Here is a 12,984-nt window from a genome sequence, read left to right as displayed (position 1 = left end):
ATATATCTTTAATAATAGAGCTTGCAGTCAGTAGTGTTAGGAGATAGTGCGTGCTGTCTGCGTGCTCTGTACCCAGTACATACCGCTATATCCACCTACATAGCTGTTCTCTATTTGAGCCCACTTGCCATCTGCAGGAGTTATTGGAAGTTGTGTGTGCCTCCAGCACAGCACAGTATACATCTGTATATACCCCTTTATCTCTGGTGTTCTATAAAAAAGGCATCTGCAGGAGTTAGTGGGTGTTGTGTGCCTCCAGCACAATATAAACTACCCAACTGCTGTTTTACCCAACTCTCTTCAGGCCATTACCATGTCTGGAAGGCCAGCAAGGAGAGGCAGACAGGCACGAGCCGATAAAAGAGGGCAAGCAGGCTCTGTGTCTAGAGACAACAGTGCTGGTCGTGGACGCGGTGCATTGTCATCAGCACGTGGCCATGGGACATGCTTGTCCTTCTTTTCGGCAGCTGGACATGTTGAACCGCAACATGCCAACGACTTGGTAGAGTGGATGACCAAGCCCTCTTCATCCTCCTCATCCTCTCTCACCCAGTCTCAGGGTAGTAGCAAAGCAGCTGCCAACGCATCATCTTCCCTCCTCTCAATGTCATCATCAGTGACTCCTTCCCTAGACCCACCACATCCTCCTGAGGAGTCTCCTGAACTCTTTGAGCACAGTGTTGGGTACATGCTCCAGGAGGATGCCCAGTGTTTTGTGGGCTCTGATGATGACACTCAGCTAGAGGAAGGCAGTAGCGTGAACGTAGAGAGAGGGGATGCTCAAGAAGGACAGCAATCTGGCAGTCATGTTCCACAAGCTGCAGCATACTGCCAGGTTTGCTACAGCGATGAAGAGGGAGGGGATGATGAGGGCACTGACTCCACGTGGGTGCCTGGAAGGAGGGAGGAGGAGGAGGAGGAGGAGGAGGAGGCACATGTCCAACGGATGCCCTCCGGGGGCCAGCTTAGGGGCAGCACACCGACTGAATCACACCGCAGAGCTCCGCCTGTGCAGAGCGCTGCCTCTGCGCGTTATTCTAAAAGTTCTTTGGTGTGGGCCTTTTTTGAGACGAGTGCATCAGATTGCACCGCTGCTATTTGCAACATATGTCTCAAGCGTATCTCACGTGGCCAAAACATCAGCCGCTTGGGCACCACATGCTTGACCAGACATATGTTGACCTGCCATGCAGCTCGTTGGCAAGCGTACCTCAAAGACCCACACCAAAGAACAAAGCGGACCTCTCCTTGCTCCTCATCAGCTGGCATCTCCAACCCCACTAGACCTTCATTCCTCTCTGAAACCTGCTCTGAGAGGAATGAAGGTGTAGAATTAGGTGTGTCACAGCCAAGTGCTTCCGGGAACTCTGCTAGCGGTACACCCACGTCCGATTATAGCAGGCAAATGTCCCTGCCCCAGCTGCTGGACCGGCGGAAGAAGTTTACTCCCAGCCATCCACATGCCCAGCGGTTGAATGCTAGCTTGGCTAAATTGCTAGCACTTCAACTGCTGCCTTTTCAGTTGGTAGACTCGGCCCCCTTCCGTGAGTTTGTACAATGTGCGGTTCCTCAGTGGCAGGTCCCCAAACGCCACTTTTTCTCACGGAAGGCGATTCCGGCTCTCTACCGGCATGTGGAAGGCAATGTCCTTGCCTCGCTGGACAGGGCGGTCAGCGGTAAGGTGCATATTACCGCTGACTCATGGTCCAGCAGGCATGGACAGGGACGTTACCTGTCTTTCACGGCCCATTGGGTCACTCTTCTGGCTGCTGGGAAGGATGCAGGACAAGGTGCAGTAGTGTTGGAGGTGGTTCCGCCACCATGCCTCCAAAATGCTACTATTGGTTGTGACACACCTCTCTCCTCCACCCCCTCCTCTTCTTCTTCCTCCATGGCCTCTTCCAGTGCTCTGTCCTCAGAACCAGCGGTGCTTCATAGGCGTTCCAGGGGCTACGCAAGTACGCAGGCAAAACGATGCCATGCCGTGCTTGCGCTGGTTTGTTTGGGGGACAGGAGCCACACTGGGGCGGATGTTTTGTCAGCTCTGCAGGGGCAGGCCGAGAGGTGGTTGACGCCACGCCAGCTTAAGCCAGGAATGGTGGTTTGCGACAATGGCAGCAACCTCCTCTCCGCCCTCCGACAGGGACAACTGACCCATGTGCCCTGTGTAGCTCACGTCCTTAACCTGGTGGTGCAGCGGTTCTTGGGCAGGTACCCCGGCTTACAGGATGTCCTGAAGCACGCCAGGAAAGTCTGTGTGCATTTCCGCCGATCATTTAATGCCTGTGCTCGGCTGGCTGAGCTCCAAAAGGAGTTGAACCTGCCCAAGAACCGCCTTATATGTGACATGCCCACCAGATGGAACTCAACATTGGCCATGCTGCAGCGGCTGCACACGCAGCAGAGGGCCATCAATGAGTACCTGTGCGACTACGGCACCAGGACAGGGTCAGGGGAGCTCGGTTTTTTCTCACCACGCCAGTGGGGCATGATCAGGGATGCATGCACTGTCCTGTCACCGTTTGAGGAGGCCACAAGGATGGTGAGCAGTGACAGTGCATGCATCAGTGACACTGTACCTCTTGTCCACCTCTTGGAGCATACGCTGCGTGGAATAATGGACAGGGCACTTCAGGCAGAACAGTGGCAGGAAGAGGAGGACTTCCTTGCCTCTCAAGGCCCCCTTTATCCAGACAGTGTTCCTGCTGTGCCACCCATCACACAGGAAGAGGATGAGGAGGAGGAAGAGGAGGAGGAGGATGATTGTGTCAGCATGGAGGTGGAGGCTGGCACTCAGCATCAGCAGCAGCAGTCTTGTAGGGATGATTTACAGTCCCAAGAAACACGTGGACTTGTACGTGGCTGGGAGGAGGTAGCTGTGGATCATGTTGCCCTTAGTGACCCAGAGGACTCCGGACCGAATGCCTCAGCTAACCTACGCTGCATGGCCTCCCTGATCCGGCAAAGCCTGCGGAAGGATCCTCGTATTCTTCGGATCAAGGAGAGGGACCATTACTGGCTGGCCACTCTCCTTGATCCACGGTACAAGGGTAAGGTTGCCGACCTTATCTTGCCATCGCAGAGGGAGCAGAGGATGAGACATCTCCGGGAGGCCTTGCAGAAAGGTCTGTGCAACGCGTTCCCAGAGACTGGGAGGTTACAAACTCCTGGTCCTGGACAACGTGTTGCTGAGGCATCGGTCAGAAGGAGCGGTGGAGAAGGTGGCCGTCTGACTGATGCTTTCAGACAATTTTTTATTCCGCAGCCCCAAGGTATGATCGGTTCCAGCACCCATCGCCAGCGTCTGATTTACATGGTGCAGGAATACCTAGGGGCAAGGTCAGACTTGGACACCTTTCCCACCGAAAATCCTCTGGCTTACTGGGTCTTGAGGATGGATCACTGGCCAGAGCTTGCACAGTATGTAATTGAGCTACTGGCCTGTCCCGCATCCAGCGTTCTTTCGGAACGCACCTTCAGTGCTGCTGGTGGCTTTGTTACCGATCACAGGGTGCGCCTGTCCACCGAATCAGTTGATCGACTGACCTTCATCAAGATGAATCAGTCTTGGATCACCCACAGCTACCAAGCACCTGAAGCTGATGTAACAGAATAATTTTTTTCAAATACCACATCCCTTCAAGACTGCCTATGCTGATGCTGAGTGACTGTCCTGTTATGTTGATTGTCTATCCTCTTCCTCCTCCGCTGATATGTTGGAAGAACATTTCTGGTTCTGGTTGATGCCATCAGCCCAATTTTTCTGCCCCTGTTTAACAGGGGCGTTTAAGTACAATTTTTGATGCAATGCTTTGCAGCAGGGCTAATTCCTGCAATAAAACTAGAGTATATGGCAGAGGTTGCAGTGTGGTGGCACCAGCACCAGTGCCTAAGGCCCAATTTTTCTGCCCCTGTTTAACAGGGGCGTTTAATTACAATTGTTGATGCAATGCTTTGCAGCAGGGCTAATTCCTGCAATAAAACTAGAGTATATGGCAGAGGTTGCAGTGTGGTGGCACCAGCACCAGTGCCTAAGGCCCAATTTTTCTGCCCCTGTTTAACAGGGGCGATTAAGTACAATTTTTGATGCAATGCTTTGCAGCAGGGCTAATTCCTGCAATAAAACTAGAGTATATGGAAGAGGTTGCAGTGTGGTGGCACCAGCAGCAGTGCCTAAGGCCAAATTTTTCTGCCCCTGTTTAACAGGGACATGTAATTACAATTCTTGATATAATATTTCACAGGAGGGCCCCTTCCTGTGCCCACCCAGAGTAACGGTGAGGACTTATAGTGTTGTGGCACCAGCACCACAACCACCAAAGGTCAATTTTTCTACCACTGTTCAACAGTGGCATGTAATTACAATTCTTGATATAATCGTTCACAGCAGGGCGCTCCAGCGCCCACCAAGAGTCACTTTGAGGGCTTACAATGTTGTGGCAAAACCAACACCTTGTTCCGCCATTTCTGCAGAGCATATAGGGCAGGTCCCTACTTTCAAACATCCAACTTACAAACATCTCCTACTTGCAAACGGAAGGAGACAACAGCAAGTGAGATGAAAAAAGATGGACGACAAAACAAATTATACAGGGGTGATAACCCTTCCCTATGTTTTCCAAAAAGCTTAAAAATAGTTTTTTTGACTGGAGCTACACTTTAAAAATGTACCAGTTGAAAATTACAAACAGATTCAACTTAACACAACAAACCTACACAGTCCCTGTCTTGTTTGCACCGCCTGTATACTGCTGTTCTGAGTATATAGGGCCTGGGGGCCACACGCATTTCCTTTTTTTAATATGGGTACAGGGTTCCCCTTAATATGCGTACAAGACCCAAATAGGCTGGTAATGGGCAGGGAGGGCTACCCATGCCATTTTTCTCAATGATTTTCAACCATATTGCAGGAACCAGATATAACATTAAAACCGCAAGCAGCTTTAAATGGTGTTATTTCCGTTAAATGTCATTTTGTGCAGGGACTGTTCTAAACATGGGAAACACGTGGCACTTCACAGGCATACTACAGACACCCCCCAGGCACCATATTTACAGGAATATTTCACTTTAATCGTCATTAAAATCAGTGCTCCCGCCAAAACGGCCATTTTTAAAAACATTTTAGGCATTGACCCATGTCCCCTGGGGCAGGAGCCAGGTCCCCAAACCCTTTTTAGGACAGTATCTTACATATTAGCCGTTAAAATTAGCACTTTTAATTTAGAACGTTCGAGTCCCATAGACTTCAATGGGGTCCGTTCGAAAGTTCTGGTACGAACCGAACCGGGGGGTGTTCGGCTCATCCCTACTCACCACCATCGACATCATCTCTTCCACAATGCACTCCATGAGCGGTTCAAGCATCGCTTTCAGATGGCTCTACGGTGGTGGATTGTCTGTGTGGACAGCTTTACCCTGGATGTCTGCATACTTAAATGTGCCTGTTTTAATCAGCAACCATGTGAGTTGCTAAATGTTGTACCGTCATTAAATGTAAACATATTGCTACACTTAGAGGCACCTCTCTTCTCTTTTATACTCTGTAGCTCCTGTTGGATTGTGCTTCTAATCCCCTTGTGGAGGCTTCCATTTGTGGATGGACATTTTATAATTAGACAACCTGGTCACATTGCTATAATCTTTTTTAATGGAGTATAAACTGAAGGACTTATGAATAAATGGTTGAGGAATGAATCATTTGAGTTTACATTATTTGCTCTGATATACAGTAAGAGTGCTTTGGATTACAAGCATGTTTCTGGAACGAATTATGCTTGCAAACCAAGGTTTTACTGTACAGAGGATTTTGTAGGTAGTATATATTCATTAGAGCTATTTATATAGCCCCAACAATTTAAACAGTGCTTCGCACAAGGGATTTACTAAAACTGGACAGTGCATAATCTGGTGCAGCTCTGCATATAAACCAGGTTACAGTTTTTTTTTTCAAAGCTTAATTTAATAAGTTGTTGTTAGAAGCTAATTGGCTACCATGCACAGCTGCACCAGATTTTGCACTCCCCAGTTTTAGTAAATCAACTACTGTACATGGTGTACATTTACATCTGTCCCTGCCATCAAGGAGCTTACACTCTAAGGTCTTTAATAACATGTACTAGGACCAATTTCCACAGGAGTCAATTAACCTACCAGCATGTCTATGGAGTGTATAATGCCACGTACACACGATCAGACTATCCAGCGGACAACCCGCTGGACTTTGCAGTGGAGGTCCGCCGGACTTTCCGAACAAGTGGACCTGCCCACACACGCCCACACACAACCAGACTTTTCTGGCGGACTAGGTCCAGCGGACAAGCCGCTGGACTATGGCGGGAGTCCGCCAGACTTTTGAAATGAACAGACTTGCCCACAGACGGAGTAAAGTCCGTTCATTTTGAACTTGGCTCCAGGTAGACGGAACTAGCGAAGAAGGTCAATGTCGCCGCCTCCAACAGGGCTAGCGCTGTTACCTGGTATGGACTTAAAGTGGAACCCCTACGCCGAAAAAACTGCATGGGGCTCCCCTCAAAGTCCATAGCAGACCCTTATCCGAGCATGCAGCCCGGCCAGTCAGGAAAGGGGCAGGGGACGAGCGAGCCCCCCCCCCCGAGCCGTACCAGGCCGCGTGCCCTCAACATGGGGGGGTGCTTTGGGGAACCTTGTTCAATCCTCAGATTGAACAATCAATTACTGATATAAAGAAGGCTGTCATACCTTTCCTCAAGTGTCAGCTACATTTTGACTCAATAGTATTTTCTATGTGTAGCTTCCAGCTTTAAAAACAACTGGTACACCAAAGTCTCAGCAGAAGTTTGGAAAGGCACACACATCCAAAACCCATTGGCAAGAGTCCACCGAGTCTGTAGAGCTTGAAAAATTCAGGTAAGTAAAAATTAAGATATTTGGTAACTTTGATTTACAACATTTAATTGTCTCTGACTAATTGTCTTGTTTACTATTTCTAGTGTTTATTTCAAAAATGAAAGGAATTTTAGCCAACATTCTCAGCACAACCTGTTTCTTGATATCTTTATGGCACTAATGAAGAACAGGCTGGGATGCAGGTAAGGAAAGTTTATTGTGTGCAGTGATTTGTTTCATTTTTAAAGGCAACCTGCCATGAGAGAGACATGGAGTTAGTTGAAAATGTTAGTTGACAACCATGCTGCAATAATAATTTAGGGTTGATTTTAAAGGCAAATGGGCTGTTTACTTTGCAAAGAAAGTTGCACTTTGCAAAGGAAATTTGCCCCAGAGCTTAGATAATAAGGTGAAGTTCTGCTGACTTCCATCATCCAATCATGTCCAAGCAAGATGTTTTTTTTTTTTTGTTCCTTGCATTTGATTGTAAATGTTAAGTTACTTTGTTTTCCATAATGTGGTCAGGTTATTAGATTTTGTGTTGCTCTAGAGAACAGAGACTGATGTTAATGGGTTGAATGGTAGTATGTATTCTGTTAGAAGTGTAATGTGTTAGCCAGTAGCAGCTGGTGGTAATTTTCCTGGGGGGAGGCTTCCCCGACTCTCCTCCGTGGGCATCACAAGCAAGCATCTCCTTCCCCTGCTTGGCGGCTTCCATCTCCTCCCTCCTCCTTGGCAGCAATCAGAACGCTTCTGATTGCCAATCAGGAAATGCGTTTCACACCCAAGCTTCATTCTCTATTCTAATACACCTGGGTGGGCTCCGAGCGCAATGCTCTGCGTCCAGAGCCCACCCTATTTTGAAGCCTATTAGAGCCTCTGGCTCAAATCAGGTGATTAAAAAAAGAAACACTGTAATTCATGCACCCGGCATCCTGAAAGAGGCCGAACACATGAATAGGATGGTCTGCCCCTGTTGTTGGCACAGTGGTGTAGTGGTTAGCGCTCTCACCTAGCAGTAAGAAGGGTCGCTGGTTCAAATCCCAACCAAGACACTACCTGCCTGGAGTTTGCATGTTCTCTTTGTGCCTGTGTGGGTTTCCTCCGTGTACTCCGGTTTCCTCCCACACTCCAAAGACATGTAGGTAGGCTAATTGGCTTCTGTTCAAATTTAGCCCTAGTATATGAATGAGGACCTTGGATTGTGGGCTCCTTGAGGGTAGGGACCAATGTGAGTGTGCAATCTACAGGGATAGGGACAATTGTAGACACTCACTCAGGTTGAACTGGATGGACTGGTGTCTTTATTCAACCTTACTAATTATGTAACTATGTATAATCATGGAAAACAGTGATTCGAGCAGGCAGTTTTTTGGGTTTTGGTGGCTGATAAATAAGAATGGTCAACAGGCAGATGTTTTTTGTGTGTCTGCCAGGGAACACAAATTGTTGTTTGTTTGTGTCTGTTCTTACTCCCTCTCTACAGCCTTTTCAATTTTAGTTAAGCATTTTTGTTATATTTGCTTAACCACTTTGCACCGGCCGTATGCAAATATGCGGCCTCTCTGCGCCTGGTCCTTAGCACCAAGAGGCCGCATATTTGCGTGAATTGCTGCCAATTTACCTGTACCACAAGGCACAGTTACGGTTGCTCAACCGAAAGCTCCCGATTGTTTCTTACAATCGGGAGATTTTGGATCACGTGACAGCCAATCATGGCGCTTACATTGTCTTAAGCCCTGCCCCACCTCCCAGTGTCATTAATCTCTTAAAGGGCCAGGAGGCGCTGGCGCTAAGAGGTTAAAGTGTTACTAAACCCAGGATCCTGCATTCACTATATTTAGTCTCCCACAGTACACAGAATATGGAGATACAATTATTTTAATAAATATAAACTGCTAAATACCCTTTCTCATCAGCAGTATATAGCAGTCTTGTGACTTCCATCAGTGTCTGGTTAAAGCCTGTAGGAAGAGTTTTCACTTTCCTCTGACTGTCTTATGAGGCTGCAGGACCCCTGACCCTCTGTCTAGACAGTGCTGATTGCCCCTGTGCCAATCACATGCACCCTTGAAAAAAAAAACTCTAGCAATACACACCAAACTGAGCATGTGCAGAATGCCCGCAAGACTCTGCAGATGGATAGGGGACTGTGGAAGGGAGAGAATCATAAAATACAGGATCAAACAGCCTTTTTACACAATGCAGAGGATTAACCTCTTAGGTTCCACAGTGAGTATAACAAGCATACTTTACTGCATATACAGACTGATTTTACTGTTGTGGGTTTAGTAACACTTTAAGTTGCTCTTTTTCTGAATTCATTCCATAGTTGTCCTCAGTCTTGAATTGCATTACATCAGACGTATGAATTTAAAATGAAAATAGCTTTTCCCTGTGGTGTAAGATAGTATGTCTTTATATAATTGCATAGTAATATGATTTATATGAATACATAGAAGTTAAAATAAGGTCTGTGAGCATAATGCGGCCTCTCCGGGGTGTGAAATGTGCAGCTGTGTGGAATTCTGAAAATATCTACATTACTGAAGTGTTAAGATTCCAAACATTCTCTTCTAGTTTTCTGTGTCATTGTCTTTCACATCTTTCCAAATCTGAATAATTTTATTATCCACATTGGCCATCCTCCCAGACCAGCCATTAATAATTTTAGATATACACGGTATCACAGCCCACATTGAGATCCCACACACTATGTTTCACTGGGCTTCAGATGCTTTTTGGCATGTTAACAATAAAATATTACATAGAAACACATTAATGCACAATTATTATAAATATGTGTACTCAGATATGAAAAAAAAATGCAATTTATAAAAAAAAATGCTAAATCTGAATCATTTATTGCTTTTAAATATATGGTGCTACACAATTCATATTGCTTTTAAGCAGGAATGTATGTTATATATGTAATATGTTTTACAGTATATGGTTTCTATTACAGGGAATGGATTGATAGAGCTCCACCTGTTCATTTGCTTCGAGTATTGATCTGTTTACGGCTATTAATTCGGGACCCATTCTTTCAGGTGCATTCATTATAAAACACATTTTGTATATTTGTCTTTCATGGAGATTGCAGATGTGAAGGGAAATCTCTTTGGTCAATGCTACAAAACCTGGTGGCTGTTTCTTAATGTGATCCTGTCGCAAAAACCTCATACATCACAATTTTCCAAAAGACACCTTCTTGCACACAGTATGTAGGCAAAGGACACATCTCTGCCATGGCCCTGGTTATACGCTCCACAAAGATCTAACATGCAGAAAATAATTGGCTAAACCAAAAAGTGCTTTTTTGACCTCCATTTTTCCTTTATATAGGCTTTTCAAAATACCAAAGGTAGTAATATGTAGTAGGGGTTGGATAAAAAAAAAATTAGAGCAGTGTGACGCTTTCTGTAGTAAAAAAACACATTACGTACAGCGGGTAAAATAATTATTGAACATGTCACCATTTTTCTAGGTAAATATATTTCTAAAGGTGGTATTGACATGGAATTTTCACCACATGCCGGTAACGACCCATACAATCAATACATACAAAGAAACCAAAACAAATAAGTTCAGAAATGAATGTGTAATTACATGCCAATACAGCCAGCATTAACCCAGAACAGCACAGGCAGTCTCTGCTTAATAAATATAAAAAAAGTAGCGCTAAATAAAACAATCCTTAATAGTGCAATGATGCATCTATATAATTAAAATAATGCAAAAAAAATTGCAAATATGAAAAAAAATCAATCCATAAGAGCCTCACGGCCAAAGTTCTAATAATGTGCATAAGCAGTAAAGTTCAAAAATGTACTCTTCATTCAATATCACATGTGAGTGACCCCACACTCCACACTCCCAATTCCTTGTGAATCCACCACCAAGTACCACCATATAGATGAGCCTCTTACCGGATTCAATGGACCATCACATAAATAGTCAAATGCACTTAGTAACGTCCCTTTGATCAGGATACTCCCAGACATCAGGCATGTGTCCCATCAGAATAGCTCCGTATAGGATATGGTGGAAGACAAAAAATATGCACCCATAGTGTAATTCAAAAATGTATTAAAACATGATAGCAAGTAAATCAATACTTGCAGACACAGATCCACTTTGAGATACAAAATTAAATGGGCAAGCTGTATGGCCGCGCCGCACTTAGATTTGATGTAAGTCCTGGTGTCCCAGTAAATCAAGGCTGAGTGGAGCCAAGTGCCAGAACACATTCTGGCACTTGGTTCCAGAGACTTGTCTGGCAGGGGGGATGCTGGTTGCCTCTGCCTCTCAGCTGGTGTTGTGTGTGTATGATAATACACCACGGCGATCCAGTCTCTGTATTGCAGCTGACATCTCCCCGTCATCTGCTTATCATTACTGTGACAGGCAGCCACGTCACAGTAATGACCACGTCACACGTGGTATCACATACATGTTGTATACCCCGTGGCTGCTCCCACTCCCTTCTCCTATCCCTGGTTCCCCATGTAGCTTCTCTCTGATTTCTCCTTTTGTCAGCTGCATCTGGCCACAGTAATGCCCCAGCACTATACCCTAGCAGTTTTCACTGCTCCTTTCTCTGCATGACAGCGAGGAGACAGTGGGGAGCTGTCAGCAAGCCAAGTTCCCGGTAGTGGATTGGCTGAGCGCAGACAGCCACGTCTCCAAGTCCCAGTTTCTCCACACACAGAGCAGAGGATGGGAAGTGATGCAGAGATCTATAGACAGCTTGGATCTCGGTTAGACACTGTGGATGCATGCTGGCTGCCCTGCTCCCCCTGGATAGGGTCTGCTCTGTTACGTTATGTTAAGTGACAACACCCCACTGAGACCAGAGACAGGAGCACTTCCAGCAGGAACAAGGTGTGGGAAGGGGGAGGGTGCATGCCACCTGCATCCAGGGGAGTACCTTCCTCTGATTGGGTGTCCCTGCCTATGATCCACCTTACAGAGTCACTAGATCCCTTTTCAGGAACTGACTGTTTTTATTTGCTGTGCACAGGCTGATAATACTAGGGTGAGTCTTGCATAACTACCCCCTGCTTGCACTTTGCAGTCCTGAGGGAGGCTGAAAGGGGGATTCCTTGCTGTGCTGGTGGGACATGGAAGTCCTTGCAGGTTGGGCCAAGCATGGGATCTGGAGGATCGGGTCTTCTTCAGCCCAACCTCTGCTGCTCCATGGCTAACTCCTTACCCTCCAGCACTCACTGTAGCCCTAGAAGCATCACCAGTACCCCAAAGTCCGACTCCACTCTGTGCCACCTCTGGAATGACCTCCTACCCTACAAGCAGAGCCAGAACACCCAGAATGGAGACAGACAGCAAGGACCAGTATTAAATGGTTTTGTTTTACTGTTTTAAAAATATGTGTGCCCCCCGGTACATATCTGACCCCCTAGCACAATTCTGCGCCACCCCCAGTATTCAACATTCAAATTCATGATGAATAGGAGTCAGTACACACTTGTCATCATTTAAAGTTCCTCTGATTAACCCAAATAAAGTTCAGCTGTTCTAGTAGTTATTTTGTGACATTTTCTTAGTCACATCTTACAGCAAAAGCCGTGGTCCGCAGAGAGCTTCCAAAGCATCAGAAGGATCACATTGTTCAGTAACAGTCCGGAGAAGGATACAAAAGAATTTCCAAGGCATTAGATATACCATGGAACATAGTGAAGACAGTCATCATCAAGTGGAGAAAATGTGTCACAACAGTGACATTACCAAGAACTGGACATCCCTCCAAAATTTATGAAAAGACGAGCCATAAACTGGTCAGGGAGGCTGCTAAGAGGCCTACAGCAACAGTGAAGGAGCTTCAGGAATATCTGGCAAGTACTGGCTGTGTGACACATGTGACAACAATCTTCCATAATCTTCATATGTCTGGGCTATGGGGTAGAGTGGCAAGATGGAACCCTTGTCTTATGAAGAAAAACATCCAAGCCTGGCAAAACTTTACAAAAACACATCTGAAGTCTCCCAAAAGCATGTGGGAAAATGTGTTATGGTCTGAGGAAACCAAGGTTTAACTTTTTGGCCATAATTCCAAAAGATATTTTTACCTCAAAAAACAGCACTGCACATCACCAAAAG

General features: G+C 46.1%; 1 protein-coding gene across 14 annotated transcripts in view; it reads left to right on the top strand.

Annotated features, from left to right (window-relative positions):
* The window catches only part of NEK10 (NIMA related kinase 10), a 487,578-nt gene that overhangs the window by 65,655 nt on the left and 408,939 nt on the right, over nt 1–12,984 (top strand). For all 14 annotated transcript variants that reach the window (XR_013277553.1, XR_013277555.1, XR_013277554.1 and 11 more), the window contains 3 exons: nt 6,773–6,888; nt 6,972–7,070; nt 9,833–9,917. Coding sequence is in view for 11 of the 14 variants with exons in the window: in XM_077491445.1 (XP_077347571.1) it covers nt 6,773–6,888; nt 6,972–7,070; nt 9,833–9,917 (300 nt within the window). In the remaining 3 variants the exon portion in view is untranslated. The remainder of the gene's footprint in view (nt 1–6,772; nt 6,889–6,971; nt 7,071–9,832; nt 9,918–12,984) is intronic.

The sequence above is a fragment of the Lithobates pipiens genome, unplaced genomic scaffold (genome assembly GCF_037356315.1).
Source record: "Lithobates pipiens isolate NorthernLeopardFrog02 unplaced genomic scaffold, aLitPip1_a1.2 Scaffold_19, whole genome shotgun sequence".
Taxonomy (NCBI): domain Eukaryota; kingdom Metazoa; phylum Chordata; class Amphibia; order Anura; family Ranidae; genus Lithobates; species Lithobates pipiens.
The sequence above is the reverse complement of the archived record's forward strand: the minus strand, read 5'-3'. Positions and strand labels throughout refer to the sequence as shown.